General features: G+C 42.1%; 1 protein-coding gene across 1 annotated transcript in view; it reads left to right on the forward strand.

Moving 5' to 3' along the window:
- Nucleotides 1-15,853, forward strand: part of C2H4orf50 (chromosome 2 C4orf50 homolog) — a 170,355-nt gene that overhangs the window by 31,544 nt on the left and 122,958 nt on the right. The window contains exons 8-11 of the mRNA XM_090034492.1: nucleotides 158-2,410; nucleotides 6,291-6,389; nucleotides 9,262-9,408; nucleotides 13,866-14,042. Coding sequence (XP_089890618.1) covers nucleotides 158-2,410; nucleotides 6,291-6,389; nucleotides 9,262-9,408; nucleotides 13,866-14,042 — 2,676 coding nt within the window. The remainder of the gene's footprint in view (nucleotides 1-157; nucleotides 2,411-6,290; nucleotides 6,390-9,261; nucleotides 9,409-13,865; nucleotides 14,043-15,853) is intronic.

Consider the following 15,853-nt stretch of genomic DNA (forward strand, 5'->3'; position numbering starts at 1 on the left):
TAGCAATATTTTTTACATTGAAAAAAAATACTGTTTTTGCTAAGTTTCAGGCTGATGAACTCAGAAGTAGGTAATGCACGAAATAGCAATATGGTAACTTTTCTTCTAGCTTTTATATTTGAATTTCAGACTTTTTTTTCCTTGCTTTTATTACCAGGTCCTTTTTGGCGTACACAAATCAGAAGTTTTCAATTTGTTCGGAGGTATTTCAAGCCAGCTTCTAAACAGACAACTACTCACAGCTTTTTCTGAGAGGCTGAACAATAATGGGATAAGTAAAGGAACCACAGATGAAGAAGACTTCTTTCTTTTAAAGCAACATGTTGTAAATCAGCCAGTTAATCCTATGCCTTCCTGTAAGACTGTCGCTTTAATTCAGCCTCAGCTCACCTTGCTAGAGCCAGAAAGCGGCAGAACAGCTGATGTCAGATCAGAGTCTGTTTTCCAAGTGAACAGAGTGCTGAGTATGAATTACAACGGGGTAAACAATGCTTTTCTTTCTAACAGTGTTTGCTGTCTTGGGAAAAGACGTGCTTCTGGCAAAGATTCTGCAGCCCCAGAGGAAACTGCTGCTAATCAGGCAATTGCCATTTTCAGACCTCAGGGTGAAAACTATGACCTGGAAAAATGTCTGCAAAATAAAATAGTTACACAAAAAAGCACAGATGAAAACAAAAAAACAGATAAAGAAGCAACTGATGAAAAGATTCAACATAAAAAATTTACAGGGAAATCTGAGAGAGAAGAGCAAGGGGATGAAAAAGCACAAAAGAGAAAGATAGCACATGTTCCTGAAGAAGCCAGCATAGTTTTAATTAACATTATACATGATGAAACTGAGGAGAAAGCTGGAGATTCAGAATTTCATATACACAACATTCAAGATGACCAAAATATATACAACTCCCTTAAGGAAATAGAGGGGGAATCCCAAGAAAATCCTGCACTTAAGGATGAAGATAGAAAACATTTAGAAATCTGCATCTCAGAAAAAGTGAATGAAGGGTGTTTAGAAGAGAACATTAGGGTGACAGAGGAGAAGGGAAAACAACCAGAGAAACTAGTGGATCATATAGAAGCATTTTTACAAAGAAATGCTGGACTGAAAAAAGAGAGAGAGCAACCCTTGAAACTGGTTAAACTAGAAAACAAGAGAAATGCATCGTACAAACATATGGCTGCTCAGAGGGAGGAAAGCTGTAAAAAGTCTCAGAAATTGTCTCTACCAAAGGAAGATAAATGGCTTTATCCACTGACTATGTTGTCTCCTGGGCACGAGAGCAGTGCATGCTTGAGTAAAGATTTAGCAGTAGAGGAAGATTATAATAAATATGTTCTTTATCCGTCAGCAGCAGAAGTAAACAATGGAAGTGCCCCCCAAATACATAGGTTAGAGGAAGTAGTGGATGTATATTCCCAGAGAATATCTACACTGATGCAGGAGAAAGAAGATTACGTACAGAAACTCTGCATGTTACAGAAAGATTCTAACTATTATGCTCAAAAGATGTGTGCACTAGAAGAGGAGATAGATGCGTATTCTCAATACATATTAGTAACGGCCGAAACCAACATTCACTCTTCTAAGCAGTTACCTGGCAAGGTGGATGTGGATGATAAATATAACAATATCTTGAATGAGAGTGAAACCTTTTCCAAGAATCTCTCTCATGTAGATAAAGAGGAAGATAGAAGTTCTGTTAAAGAAATGCCAGTGAGTGAATCAAGCAAAATTTTCAAGAATTTTTTAACTCTCAATGAAAAGAAAATAAGGTATTTCCAGTTGCTTTCTACTCTCAAAGAGGAGAGAAATAGATACTTCAAAGAAATAGCTAAATTATTGCAAGACAAAGAAAAGTATTTAGAAAAAAATCATGAGCTGGAAGAAAAATGTGAGGGAAATTTGCAAAAAATATCTCAGTTAGAAGGAGACAAAAATACTTTGTTGGAAAATGTGTCTGAGCTAACATGTGAGCAACAGAAATGCATGACAATTATTTCTGAACTCAAAGCATGTAAAACTAAATGCTACCAAACCATCTCTGATTTGCAGGAGGAAAAACTTGTACTGAAAAAAGATATAGACAGAATCCAGAAAGAAACTTCAGAACAGCTTCTAGAATTTCAGAAAGCAAATGAGAACCTTACTTTAGAAAACAAAGAATTGAAAGAATTAATATCTGATGTGGGGATCAACTATGAAGATCTGAAAAAAGATAAAATTCTGGGAAGAAAAGGAAACATGCAAAATCTGAGTCAAGAAAATAAGAGTCTACAACACCAAATGCAGGCAAAAGAAATGGGAACAGTGATTAGTAAAGCACATGTGGAAGAGAAAGGGATTCAAATTGGAGAACCCTCAAATGATCTTACCAGAAAACAGAAAGGTCCCTGTCTGGAGAAGGTAATGGTTAGTATTAAGAATATTGTCAGGTGAGATATTTTAAGGCAGAGGTATCAAACATATGGACAGATCTGGGGCACAGAACTTCATTGGGGCCATGCATTGATGGCAGAAGACTATGTTAACCAGGGCTGTGGGAAGCTTTGGTTGCTGATTTGATTCAGAGGAGATTTGGCCTGATTCGGTGGCCAAATCTCTGAATCCAAATTGAATCAGGAGACCAATAAAAAGGTCCAAATCAATTCAAAGCCTCTGAATCAATCCAGCAATCTGGACCCGGGCTCCATGCCAGTAATCAGGGGGTCGGGTGGAGGGCTGAAGGAGGGGGGGGGAGGGGACCATGGGGGGACACTCGCCAGCCCCATTCCCTACCTGCTCCCCTGAGTATCCCCTGTCCCCCCACCTGCTCTCCCAGCCTGCTCCATGGCTGCCCCACTTGGCCTCAGCATCCCGGCATTTAATTAAAAAACAAACAAACAAACAAAAAGCCCTGCACTCACCAGCTGCTGCAGCAGCCCTCAGAGCCTCTAGGGCAGGTTTGCCCAACATATGGCCCACGGGCTGCCATGCAGCCTGCCAAGCCATTTTCTGTGGCCCGTGATGCTGCAGTGGGAACCCCTTGTCCTTCTCCCCGCCCCTCAGCAGCTTTCTAATGGCTGCTGAAGGGCTGAGGAAGGGACAAGGTTCCCACATGTGCCACACCAGCTTGAAGTTGCAGATGCAGTGCGGCTTTTCCCCTCCCCCCTCATTTTTCCTTGCCCACCCCTCCTCATTTGCATGCCAGCTCCTCCTCTCTCCCACATTGCAGGGTTTCTGTTCCTAGCCCCACCCTTCCCTTCCTCATTTGCATACCATCCCTGCCCTGTGCTGGTCCCCGCCAGCCACATGGACTGGAGCAGGTAGCGGTGCAGGGGGCGCAGATGCCGGCACGGAGGGATGCTGCAGCTGGGCCCATGGGAGGAGATGCTGCTGCTGCTGCTGCTGCTGCTGCTGCTGCTGTTGCTGCTGCTGCTGCTGCTGTGGCTGTCAGGGCGGGAAGCCAGCACCACTCCTGCCTCCCCACATCCCTCCACACCCACAGATGTCACACTGGGGGTGGTGAGTCGTGGGCCCCGGGGAGGGAGTGACCCCTGCAGCTTGGGCTTGGGCTGCCCCGGGGGAGAGGGAGCAGGTGGGTATTCCTGCACATCCCACGCCCCCCCCCCCGTAGAGTTCCCACGTGTCCTCCTGGTGGCTGAGCCCAGATGCGCAGCTGTGGGAGCATCCTTGAGGCCGCCCAGCTGGCAGGGAGGACACGGAGGGGTCAGGTGGCACCCCTTGACCCCTGCGCCCCCAGGCTGCGGCCGGACTGGACAGGCCACGTGAGCGCCTGCTCCTGCCGGCCAACTGGGTGATAAAAAGTTCATGATCTAGCCCCATATTCAAAAATGTTGAACACCCCTGCTCTAGGGGCTCATGGCACAGTGCGGGGCAGTGGGGATCACCCCCCCGCCTAGCAGGAGCCGGTGAGTGCAGGGCTTTTTTTTAAAGAGCCGAGATGCTGGGGCTAGGTGGGGCAGCCTTTGATGGGGCTGGGTGAGCGGGCGGGGGTGGGGCCTGTTCAATTCAGATATTTGGATTAATCAATTCGGGTCAGTGATTTGAATCACTGAATCGAAATACTGTCCCCCAAATCAGCCGAATCCAAATCCAAAGTGAATACTAGCTGCTTTATACAGCCCTAATGTTAACCCCACAGCTTCTTGCCACTGCGTGCCCAGTGTTGCCACTGGTGCTCTACCTTCTGCTGTCTGGATCTGGGGTGTAAGGAGCCCTGTGGTCTGGATCTTAGCTGCTAGTGTGGGGAGGTTGGCATGAGTTTGACATCCCAGTTCTAAAGTACTAAGAAGTCTACATTTCATTTTGATGGTGTCTTTAAACAGTTTTTTAATTTGATTTTTTAAAAATTGATAATGTGATTCTCTACTTTGCTTTAAAAAGCCTCTAAGAGACCTGAGGTGGCAAAATTAGCATCTTAGAAGATAAAATATCAAACAGCAGTTTTCTGAAATGTCATATTAATGTGCTTGAGAATCTGAAACTATTTATGAAATTTGTTCTTTTCACAGAGGTCAAAGCAGCTGGTGGCACCAGCTGCACCATGTATTCATGTGCCATGGAAGTAAATTCTTTAGGGTGCTCTAGCTTTGATGCAGAAAATGTTCACGTTTAGGCCCCACCTACACATTACACTTCAGATGTGATTATCCGGTTAATCATGCCTTCACATTCAATTAATTAATGGCATGGTAAAACGAAGAAGAAGCCACAATGTCATTCCACAGAATATGTGTTTGTGTTTTTCACATCATTAACTGAGTGTGTGGACAGGTGCTCCCCTGTGTCTGAGAGCCCCATCAGCTGATGGGGCTTGCGGGGGTGGCGGTGTTCACCGCGCTGCTTGTCCTGTGAACCCTGCCAGCTGCAGGGCTCACAGTAGTGGCAGCATGGGGACCAGTGCCTCTCTTGTGAGCCCTGCCTGCTGCAGGGCTCACAGCAACTGGAGTTGGTGGAGGGGGAGCTCAGGATCATGACTCCATGTTCCTCGTGCAGTGGCAACAAGGCATGATTAGACCTGGTTTGCACAATCCTCCTGTCATGCATGTGTAGCATGGCAAGAAGTGTGATTGTGTGGATCATGCGTCAGATCCTATCGCACCTTTACCTGAGTGTCTAGAAGAGCTCTTAGAAATGGTTTTATTACACATATATTGTGTGATCTGTGTTGCTCTTCATAGTTTAGATTGCTAGGGATATTTACCTGAATTTGGAATATTATTTTTTAAGAGATTTTCTCTGTTCCTGCTGCTTGTTTTTTTTTCTCCCTGAAGTCATAAACCTCTCTGACATCACAATTAATTTCAGTGGCAATGATTATAATGCCATAAACACAGAGTTATTACTTCAGCTGAGGATAGTCAGCAGGGGGCAGATTTATCTCTAAAATCTTGTATTCAGTTACTCTTGTCTTTTTTCAGTTAAGTAAAAAAATCCTAGATGATATAAATCAGAAGAACTGTTTTTAAATAGAGGGCCTGATTCACCAAAATACTAATCTAGCATTATGATAGTTTTACCCCATTAAAATTGAAGTAATGTGATGGCGAATCAGTTCCAAAATCTTCCTTGTGTAATTCTTCAAGAAATCATTCTTTCTTTTTAAAAGGAGAATTAAAAAACATATATACCTGAACTTTCCCTGAGATTCTGCAATACTGGGATGGAATCCTCCTTGCACCAGAGCAGTGCTTAATATATTTGGAGACATGGTTGCCTATACACGTGCAGCAAAGCTGCCTTAATTATAGAGCACTGGAGCAGACTCAATCAAGTCTGCTGGAGCATGATAATTACTGCGCTCCAGCATCACATGTATCAGCATCCCTGCACTGAAAAATGGCAGTGTGGGATCTTTAACTAAAGCTCATTCGGGGAAGCTGATATGTGACTCTCCAGGTGCTTTAATTAGAGTGGCTCCAACAGCAGCCCCCTCCAGCTGTGGAGCATATGTATAAACACCCAGAGGAGCTACAAGTAGAGCTGTCTCAACCCCTCTTACCATTAGTCCAGCCCAGGAGTCTTAATATGACAACGTGCCAAAAACAGGCTTCCTCTGTACTTACCAGCATCTTCTCTTGTAGACTTAACACAACTTAAAGTTTCCTTTGTGTTTTTGATCTGGGCAACAGTACACAGAGATAAAAATATCATACATAGTATACTCCTGCATTTTTCTACGTTGTACTCATCTTCGCAAGAGGTGAAGAGAGTTAACACAGACCTTTAAGAAGTTGTGTCCTACTTTATATGCATGAAAGAACTGTTTCTTTTTTTATCCTTTATTCAGGGCAGCGCACCTGAAAGTTATAGTGTGATGCAAGAACTGGAAAGGGCCAAGGAGGAACTAAAAATACAACAAACAGAATTAGAGAAGGCAAAAAAAGAGGTAACCCCTAATATGATGTATTTATGAGAGCAAATTCTTTTCCTGTTTCTGCCATGATTCAAGAATGTTACAAAAAAGACTCATCATCTGATCTAGAGAACCAAAATATGCCTCACTGATAACCCAGTTAAATTATGAGTTTGCACCGTTTGCATTACAGGTCTGCTTTCTTAACATGCATGAAACATATTTTTATTTATCCTATGGACAAAGGAAAATAAAGTAAAGAAATAAAAATAATCTGCCTACTCACTCATGGACCATGCAGGAAGCATGACCTCCCATACCATGGTACAAGTAACTCCCATTTGAAGACCAAACTCTGTAATGTAGATTAATCCAATTGAGACACTGTGCCAAAGGCACCCAGCTAATTCCAAATGAGGGAAACTTCTTGGCCTTTCATAATATACTAGCTCCTGTGTTTGTCAAATTTTCTGCTGTAAAAAAACAGGTCACCCGTTATCTAACTGGGATAGCTTTTTTAGACAAAGCTTGGTTAGAGAGAATTAACTATGTTTTCTGAAATCGGGCAGAAGGCAGGGCAGAGAAGGGCATCTTAAAGCTGCACTGTTTCTGAAAGGCATAAACTTTCATAGGCAACAGCCTACTTCATCGTTGCTATGAATGGACTTGGAGAAAGCAGGGGCTCTAAATACAAGGGAATTTAAATACAAGGGATAAGGGAGGGGGGTGCTGTTGGAAGAGGTGAAGATGAGCTGACTATGCCAATAGGGATAAACCATGGGGCTGTGCAAAGCTTCAGTCCCTGATTTGATTCAGAGGAGATTTGGCCCAATTCGGCAGCTGAATCTCCAAATCCAGATCCAATCAGGAGACCCATTTATCTCTCTGAATTGAATTGGAAGCCTCTGGAATTACTTCTGATCCACTTCCGGGTCCACTTCCGAGCACACAGAGGTCCCCCCATGCTCCTGTGGGATGCTCTATTGGCCCCGCCATCTCACCGTTCGTGAGCTGTGCTTGGTACCTAGAGATATGTAGAAAAAACAGAAAGCTGTGTCTATGGCTGAATCACTAATTATCTGAATCAGAATCAAATCTTCAGATTCAGATTTGGCTGAATTGAATTGGGACAGTGATCCAAATCAGCAAATCAAATCACTGTCCCCTGCATTGAGCCAAATCTGAATCCGGATTGAATACTGCCCACTTTGCACACCCCTAATAAACAACACAGCTGGCTGTTCTGGCTTGCAGAAAGCCCTCTAAACTCAGATGGTGTCTCCAGCAACAGAAAACCAAATCCAATTCTCACCAAGCCAGCAGGCCTTGCTACAGACCCTAGTGCTGGCTGTGTCCCCACATCAAGCCAGACCACATCATGACTGGATGAAACAACACACATTATAACACCCACAGTTAATATACCTACTTCTCTACCTATGTCATACATCTGTATATGGCGCCTCTTTGCTGTTTACATTGGACAGACGGAGCAATCCTTACCTAAAATAATGAGTAGACACTGGTTTTGCATTAAATCCAGACACAAAAGCCTGTGGCAAAACACTTTAACATCCCTGAACATACTATCACTGACTTCAGGGTAGCTGTTCCCAAACAAGGAAACTTTCAAAACTGATTTGACTATGAAACTGCACAGCAAAGAAATCATCCACAGACTGGACTCTATTAAGTATGGTCTCAACAGGAACTATGGATTCAAAGAGTTAACTTGTCTTGTTTATCCTTATCCTATTTAACTCACCTTCACCTTCACCTTTCTTTCTTTTTTTTTTCTTTTTTTTTTTGAAACTCCTGCTTTCTGCAAGTCCATTTATAGCTCTAACAAAAGATGCCACCTTGTCCTGCCTTCTGCCAAAGAATCAATGTCTTTTATAACGAAGTCCATATATCTGAGTCTTTGAGATGTCTGTGAAATTTACTTAATTTTAGATTCAGTGCATAAAGTGCTAGTAGCAAAGAAGAATGAAAGAAAAGTATAATGGTACTGTTGCAAAGTGGCTTGTGTATGGTATATGCAGATTATGACAGTTCTGTGAGGAAGTGATGCCTTGAGTAAAGCTATCCATGCATTTATTTGCTAAGAGGATGACCATTAACTTGTAACTTGCATGCAAAGGACACTGCCTGTGTAACTGATTCTCTACCTTACCAATTTCAGACCTTTAACATTTTATTTTCATTTTTTTCAAGGGAGAAAAACCTTCCTGTGTTAAAGCAGAAGATTGTATAATCTTTATTTTCAAGTAATCAGAAGGAAGAATACTTGTGATCTTATAACAGTTATGGCATAGCAGAATAGCAAATTTCTTGACAGCACGCTAGGTAGCAAGCTTGAAAGTTGGGTTTTCAAATTCACCGTTAATGAAATAATTTAGGATAATATAGTACAGAAATAATGCAGAATCAGGGACATGATTTTTTTTTACCTTGTATTCCCCATTCCAAACTCTTTAAAGGAAATGTCATCGTCTTTTTTTCTAACTGATAAAATCTTACTGTTGATTGGCTTTGATTGTCACTTTCATAGATTTCATAGACATCAGGGCTGGAAGGGACCTCGGGAGATCATCGAGTCCAGCCCCCTGCCCAAAGGGCAGGAAGTCAGCTGGGGTCATAGGATCCCAGCAAGATAAGCATCCAATTTGCTCTTGAAGGTGTTCAATGTAGGTGCTTGAACCAGCTCCGCTGGCAGACTGTTCCAGACCTTGGGGGCTCGGACAGTAAAGAAATTCTTCCTTATGTCCAGCCTGAAACGGTCTTGCAGGAGTTTATGACCGTTCGACCTCGTCATCCCTTGGGGCGCTCTGGTTTAAGGAACTTTGACATATTGTGTATACTCATATATTCATTATCAGTTATTGTCATCCTTTTTCTTTCCTAGGCTCAGAAATGGTACAGAGAACTTGGCTTTGCAGATACCAGATATGAAGAGGTCAAAACTAAATTGACACAGACACTCTCTGAATTAAATCAGCTTAAGCAAGCAAGTGGAGCTAAAATGCCTAGAAAGCAATGCTGCACATTAATGGTATGTTTAAGGGGGGATGGATGAAAAAGACTTCTTGGGATGAGTTGATCTTGGATACAGAGAGAGAAGCTTGTGATCTGAGCAACAGATTTTTGGAGAAAGTTTAAAATCTTAGGTTAATAGGAGACCCACAAGTTCAAACCCAGGCCTTAATGGGTGCGTCCAGAGGAACACACAGGTGCATTTTACTGGGGACAAATAGCAGTGGCACATAGTTGCACCACTGTTACTTGTCCCCAGGGAACACCCGTGCATGCACGCTCTGGCAAACAGCAAGTTGCCCTGGGTGGGGTAGGGGAGGTTGGGGCCGGCACCTGGGTTGGCCCCAGCAGCTTTATCAGGGGTCCCCATGGGGATCCAGTGGCGGTGATCCAGGTGCACAGAGCCTGGCTGGCAGCTGGAGCGTGGCTCCGAACAGTCTGGCTCGTGTCGGGCAGTGCGACCTGCTGCCATGTGTGTCACACTGCTTTTTTCTGCTGCAGTTTTTTTTATCCTGGGATCTCCCAGTATCAAAAAAACCTGTTATGCTGCAAATTAGCAGCACAGCAAACTCCTGCATGTGCTATTTGCAGACAGGTCTGCAGGCAAACTGCATGTGCACACTCGTTGGGATGCGCCCAATGATTCTAGCTCTCCAAGACAGATTTGCCATCATTTTGTGAATAATAACTTAAAACAAGAAAGGGCTTTTGCTGTGGGTGAACACTAAAGAATCTTTCCAATGTTTTATTACAGGGATTTTCTCTTCTCACTTTGGCCAGAGATTTTCCCTTCTCAGTTTTGCTTTGTGAGATGTATGGGTATATACCAGAACTCCTCATTGCTGTTACTGTCAATGTATTGTTTTGTAAAGTATATAAACATATCTATTTCAAGATGAAACAAATATGTGGCTTCATTTTGAGAAATGAAGAGTCCCCAAAGCTCCCTGTGAGATGTGGATGCTGAACATCTCCCAAGATGCATCCTGTTACAGGGATGCTTCAGGTGAAACCTTCATCACATTGAAGTCAGTGGGCATTTTGCCATTAATGTCAATGAGGTCAGCTGGGTTTTATGGCAGACTTTGCCTTTGGGGTCAATAAATGCTAGCTCAGGTGATCTGGAAACAGTTATAAAGAGGAAGATGGAAAAAGCTGGGCTGAATTCTACTCTGTCACACCAGCATAAGTCTGGAATAATCCCATTAACTAATGCACTTAATTATCATTTTAACAACAGGAAGCTGCAATATCTTACAGAAAAAAATCCATGAGTTTTAAGCAGAAGAATTATGCAAATAGATTTACTTCTTGAGAAGGAGTATACATAGGTATAGATGAACTTTTATGAAGAAATCATTCCAGGGAACATGTTTTACAGAAGTTTTCTTAGTGTTTGCTACTCGCTATTATTAATATATGGATTAACTTTATTCTGCTTTTCCCTTTATCTTAACAGCCTTTAGATGCACATACTTGGTACCCTACTGAGATTAAAGGCATTGCTAAAGACAGAGTTTGCCCCCTGATGATAACTATGTAACACCATTGTTATTTCTATGGCAAGAGGGTGTGATGTCTTAAATACAGGCTGTTATCTTTAGTGGCAGGATTAAACAATAGGAGAAGCTGAACTGAGCGAGAAAAAAACTATTAAACACAATGATAGCAAAGGCAATATAGCTGAGACACAGGATGACGTTACTATAAAGGGATTTTACTTGAATTTGTTTTGGTTTGTAATTTCCCTTTTGCAGTAAACCATTTTACAAACACCAGTCTCTAAATAATGGTTCATGGTGAAATTCTGAAGTGACCTGAATTTTACTGAGTAGGAAATCTTGCTCTCTTCAGTAACAAAAAAAAAATTAAAGATTTTGCACAGTGATTGCTATGAGTTCCTTTTCTGGTCATATTTTCGCTCCTGATGGGAACTGGTTGGATTGAAGAGTGAAGCTGTATTTGCAGTTAGTTATTCCCCTGGACAAAAACTTAATTTTCACCTTGGGAATAATATAGGTACTATACGCATTAAGTCAATAAAGTTGTATTTCTTTTCTAAGGTACCCTGCTTGGTGGACTTAGCATTGTCTCCTCAAAGCCTGGAAAGGAAGACTAATGGTTTAGCCATAAAGCATAAGTCATCTTTTTGTTCTGTATTGTACAGATCCTAGCACAGTGGTCCTTGACTGGGACTCTTAGCACAGTAAGAAAAATAATAAATAGCAGAGGTAGAGAAGAAATTTGAGTTTTGGCAGTTTACTGCCAAAAATGTTTTGTTGCTAACAGGACACTTTGTTTAAAGTGTATCAAATAATATTAAGTCTGCAGACATCAGGATTTTCACTGGGTGCTGAGGAGAGAAACAAGACTTTCAATACCCCTCTGCTGGAGTTTGAAATGGGGACACAGAACAGTAATGGTAGGGTGGGACTTAACGTAAATGAGGCACAGCAAATTTAAGGTCAAGGTCATGCACCAGATTGGTGATGAAACTCTGAACTAGTCCCATACTCAACTACAATATCATTTTCTGTTCAGCATCCATCCAATGGCAATACTGGATGCACAGCAGGTAATGTTCAATGGCTTTGTTATTCAGAGGCTGGGCTAGATGACCATGAATGGCCTTTTGGGCCTGAAGCTGTGTGAATCTAAAGATAATACTGTATTTACTTTAGCAGCTTTCCTTCTGGATCCACTGCTAGTAAAAAAAAAAAAAAAAAAATTACAGAAGGAAATGTCTAAGTGTAACACATTTAAATTTAATGCAAATAAAATAATATTTTCCCTTGTCACTGTATTCACTCCCTCTGTTTAAACATTACTTTGCTTCCATGTTGAGCAACAGATATTTGCTTCAGAAAGAAAATGAGGAAGGAATTGGTAGGTCTCGTTTCTCCACCTTTGACTATTGTGATAGAAAGGCCAGCTCACTCTAGTGTCTACATCCTAACCAACTTTACTTTGTGTGTCCAATAGGTGTCTCAGGGATGTATTTGGTAGCTGTGCTGGTCTGAGACAAAAAGAAAGTAAAACTCTAGAACTCTTTGTTCAGAGATGATACCTTTTATTAGACACTGGTTTTGCATTTCAATAGGTGCCTATCTTTCTTCTAATGTAAGGGGGAGCTGAAATTTAGAGACAACACATATTCAAACATTAACATCCCTGTATAGATAGAGGGTGGGTTTACATAGAGTATTTTTATGTTTATTTGTGTTGAAATGGTTACACCAGTGTGACATGAGCTATCACTTTCTTTTGCTTCCAGTTTTCAATGAAACAATGCCTTCTACGTACAGGAGAGGGCTGCTGTGTATGAGATGGCTGTGCATGCCATGTGCCCATTGATGTAAAATCCTGGAATTTGTTAGAAAACCTAGAAAAATACCATGTTAAGAATGCTTTTGGATGTTCTTGCTTCAGGCAGGGGGTGGAACTAGACTTCTGGAGGTCCCTTCCAGCCCTACTTCTTTATGACAATGCAGCAACAGCTCTTCTAGAAGCTATGTAGTGATTACTGACTGGTAAAAATTAAACTATTTCCCTGCCTGTTTTCTCTCAAAATGACTGTGGTTTGCCATGGGGTATGGTGGATTTAACTGGATTTTGTAGTTTAATCCTATTCTATTTCATTTATTTGTACATACAGTTTACAGCCCAATGCAGCAAAATTAAACTGTTCTATTTCTATGCAAAAATACTATGGATAATACTAGTGGATAAGGTCAAATAGTATGTGCATTTTCATGTGCTCCTCAGCTTTTCTCTCTATAGAAGCCTCTTGCTTTGTTCTTCCTGGAATGGATTTAATGATTCTGACTGAATTTAGAGTTATCACACATCCTTTCAGTCTAAATGTATGAAACAATGAATTGAAGGGAAAGAAATTCAAAAGTCTATCTCCCCCAAGACTCCATATCCTCTCTCATTACTTTTTATGTTAAAATGTTAAATTTAATTATTAACATTGAACATTAAATTCATATTTAAATGCTCAATTTTAGTGGGTTATAGAGAAGAAAATAGAACTGTCAAACAGAAAAGTGCCATTTGCTATTTGAAATTAATGTGTATGGGGAAAAAAGGGGGATATGCTTATGGAGATTACAGTTTGTAGGCTGGGGACTCCTAGCTTCTGTTCTGACTTGCTATGTGACCTTGAATTAATAATTTAATCTGTCTGTGCCTCAGCTTTTTCAAATACAAAATGGCTAAAATACAATACCCATCTCTCAGAGATATCAGTTCATGAAGTGTTTTAAGATGAATATGTGACAGGTATTAGTGCTAATACAATTTTAGCATTGCAAGTTATACATCCATATTGACTTTAAGGGATACAGTCATTTTAATATATAAGGTAAGTAAACATATTTATTACCAGGTTTTAAGTATTCATTTAGCACTTTCTGTTAGAATAATTGCTTCAATGTATATATCTAGCTTAAAATATGTGTATTTGTTCTGTAGACTGAACACGCTGTAAATGAAACCCAGGACTCAAAGGAGGATAAAATAGCCCAAAAGAGATTAGAACAGCAAGTGCTGACCTTGAAATCACAGCTCAGGGACCAGGCCATATTACAAACTCAGTTTCAAGATTTGCAGAGGGAAGTGGAACTTCTTCAGGCTCAGCTCACTGAAAAGGTATCATAAAGCTCATTTTTAGGAGTTTAACTCCATGAACTAATGTGGGCTTAGTTTCTTGACTCCACTTTATTCTTCTAAAATGAAATAACCCGGTTTTTTTTGAGAAAATTTCTCTCAGAACCAAAATGCTGGGTACAGTGCAGGTATGTAATTATAAGCACAAATACAGAGATTGGAAGAGTGGTGATAAAATGCGTGGGAGATCAGTTTATAGAAATATGATTATATCTCTCCATTGTTAATGCAGTTGCTAGTTTCCACTAAAAACCCTATAACCTAACTGTAGGCAAAGTAGTATTGACATACATTCCTGGGCAAGCTCCCTCCCTATCAGGATTTTCAAAATACTCAGTACTACAATGTGTAGGTGCTCCACCAGGTAACAAATCAGAGATTTCTATTCACAATACAGCCAAGATCAACTAGTGTTTCTTTTGATCCAATTGTTAGACCCACTGTAAACTAGGCCTGTGCTAGTGAACCTAGCATAACTATGTCAGTTAGGAACATAATTTTTACTGATATAGTTAGGTTGGTAAGAGCCTTACTGAAGATACAATTATAGCTGTAAAGGTGATTTATACTCGTACAGCACTTTTTTTCCTTTTGCTAGATGAGAATAATATCTCTAAACCACCTAGAGCTGTGCTTAGAGCTAGGTGGGATTTGTGTCTTTAAATATGTTAGTGTGGTAAAAGTAGGAAAAAAGTGTAGATAAAGCCTTGCTTGGTAGGGCTGTGCAAAACAGCAGTTTCATTTCAACTTCCATTTTGCTGTTTTGAAGGGACAGTGTTTCATTTCACCATTCTGGAGCCCTGTTCTGTTCCTTTTTGTTAAAGCTGGTTTGCTGTTTCGACATTTTGCCCATAGGCTATAATGGAGAATCACATAAATGCCTATAATGTTGTCATTTCTTGCCTGATTCAGATTAAAATTGCAGGGACAGTAGCCGCCTCTGCAGGCTTGACGCCTGCCAAGTTTCAATGAGATAGGTGCAGGGATTTTTGTGAAACTGCCCCTCAAACTGTTCAAAGCAAATAGTTTTACTTGCCAGCAGTGGCAGCATCCCACATGCAGATCCAGGGGCCTGCACCCCCACCAGGAGGAGTCTGACACAGCTCCGCAGCCCTCCCAGCGGCATGGGCCCTCAGATGCGCTTGTGTGATGACAGCAAGCTGCTGCTGCCAGCTGGGGCTAGTACCAGCACTGGGTTCTTCCTGGCGCTTGGCGCAGGCTGCACCGGGCAGACTCGGGTGCTGGCACTGGCCCCAGCCAGCAGCAGCAGCATGCTGTCATCCACAAGCTCCACAGCTGGTGAGTGTGGAGCTTAAAAAGCCCTGTACTCACCAGCTCTGGCAGCAGCAATTGGGGCCTCTGAGGGCTTATGGCAGAGCCCTCTCTGTGCAGCATGGGGCAGTTGAGGGCAGCAGGGATTGCCCCCCCATTCCCTGCCTGGCATCCACACGGCAGCTGTCCCATGGTGTGGGTGCAGTGTGGCTTAGCAGGGCATTGCAGGCTGTCTGGGAACTGGGGGAGCTCCAGCAGTCATCTGGAGCTCCCGGTTTGATTCCCCAGCTCTTCCTGGGGGGCGCAGCACTCAGATCTGCAAGCGGGGTTTCAGCTGGCTGCTGCTGCTGGCTGGGGAAATAGCCCAGAGCTGCCACCATCCCCAGCTGGCTGTGGCAGCCTTCTGTCATCCTGCGTCATTAAGGTGCCTGCACCCTGCAGGAAAAGCTGGGGGAAGCAATCAGAGAGCTGGGGAATTAAACTGGGAACATTCTCCCAGCTCCCAGCTCGATTCCTCAGCC

This window comes from Crocodylus siamensis, chromosome 2 (genome assembly GCF_052110815.1).
Source record: "Crocodylus siamensis isolate JL-2025a chromosome 2, ASM5211081v1, whole genome shotgun sequence".
In the NCBI taxonomy this organism is placed as follows: Eukaryota; Metazoa; Chordata; order Crocodylia; family Crocodylidae; genus Crocodylus; species Crocodylus siamensis.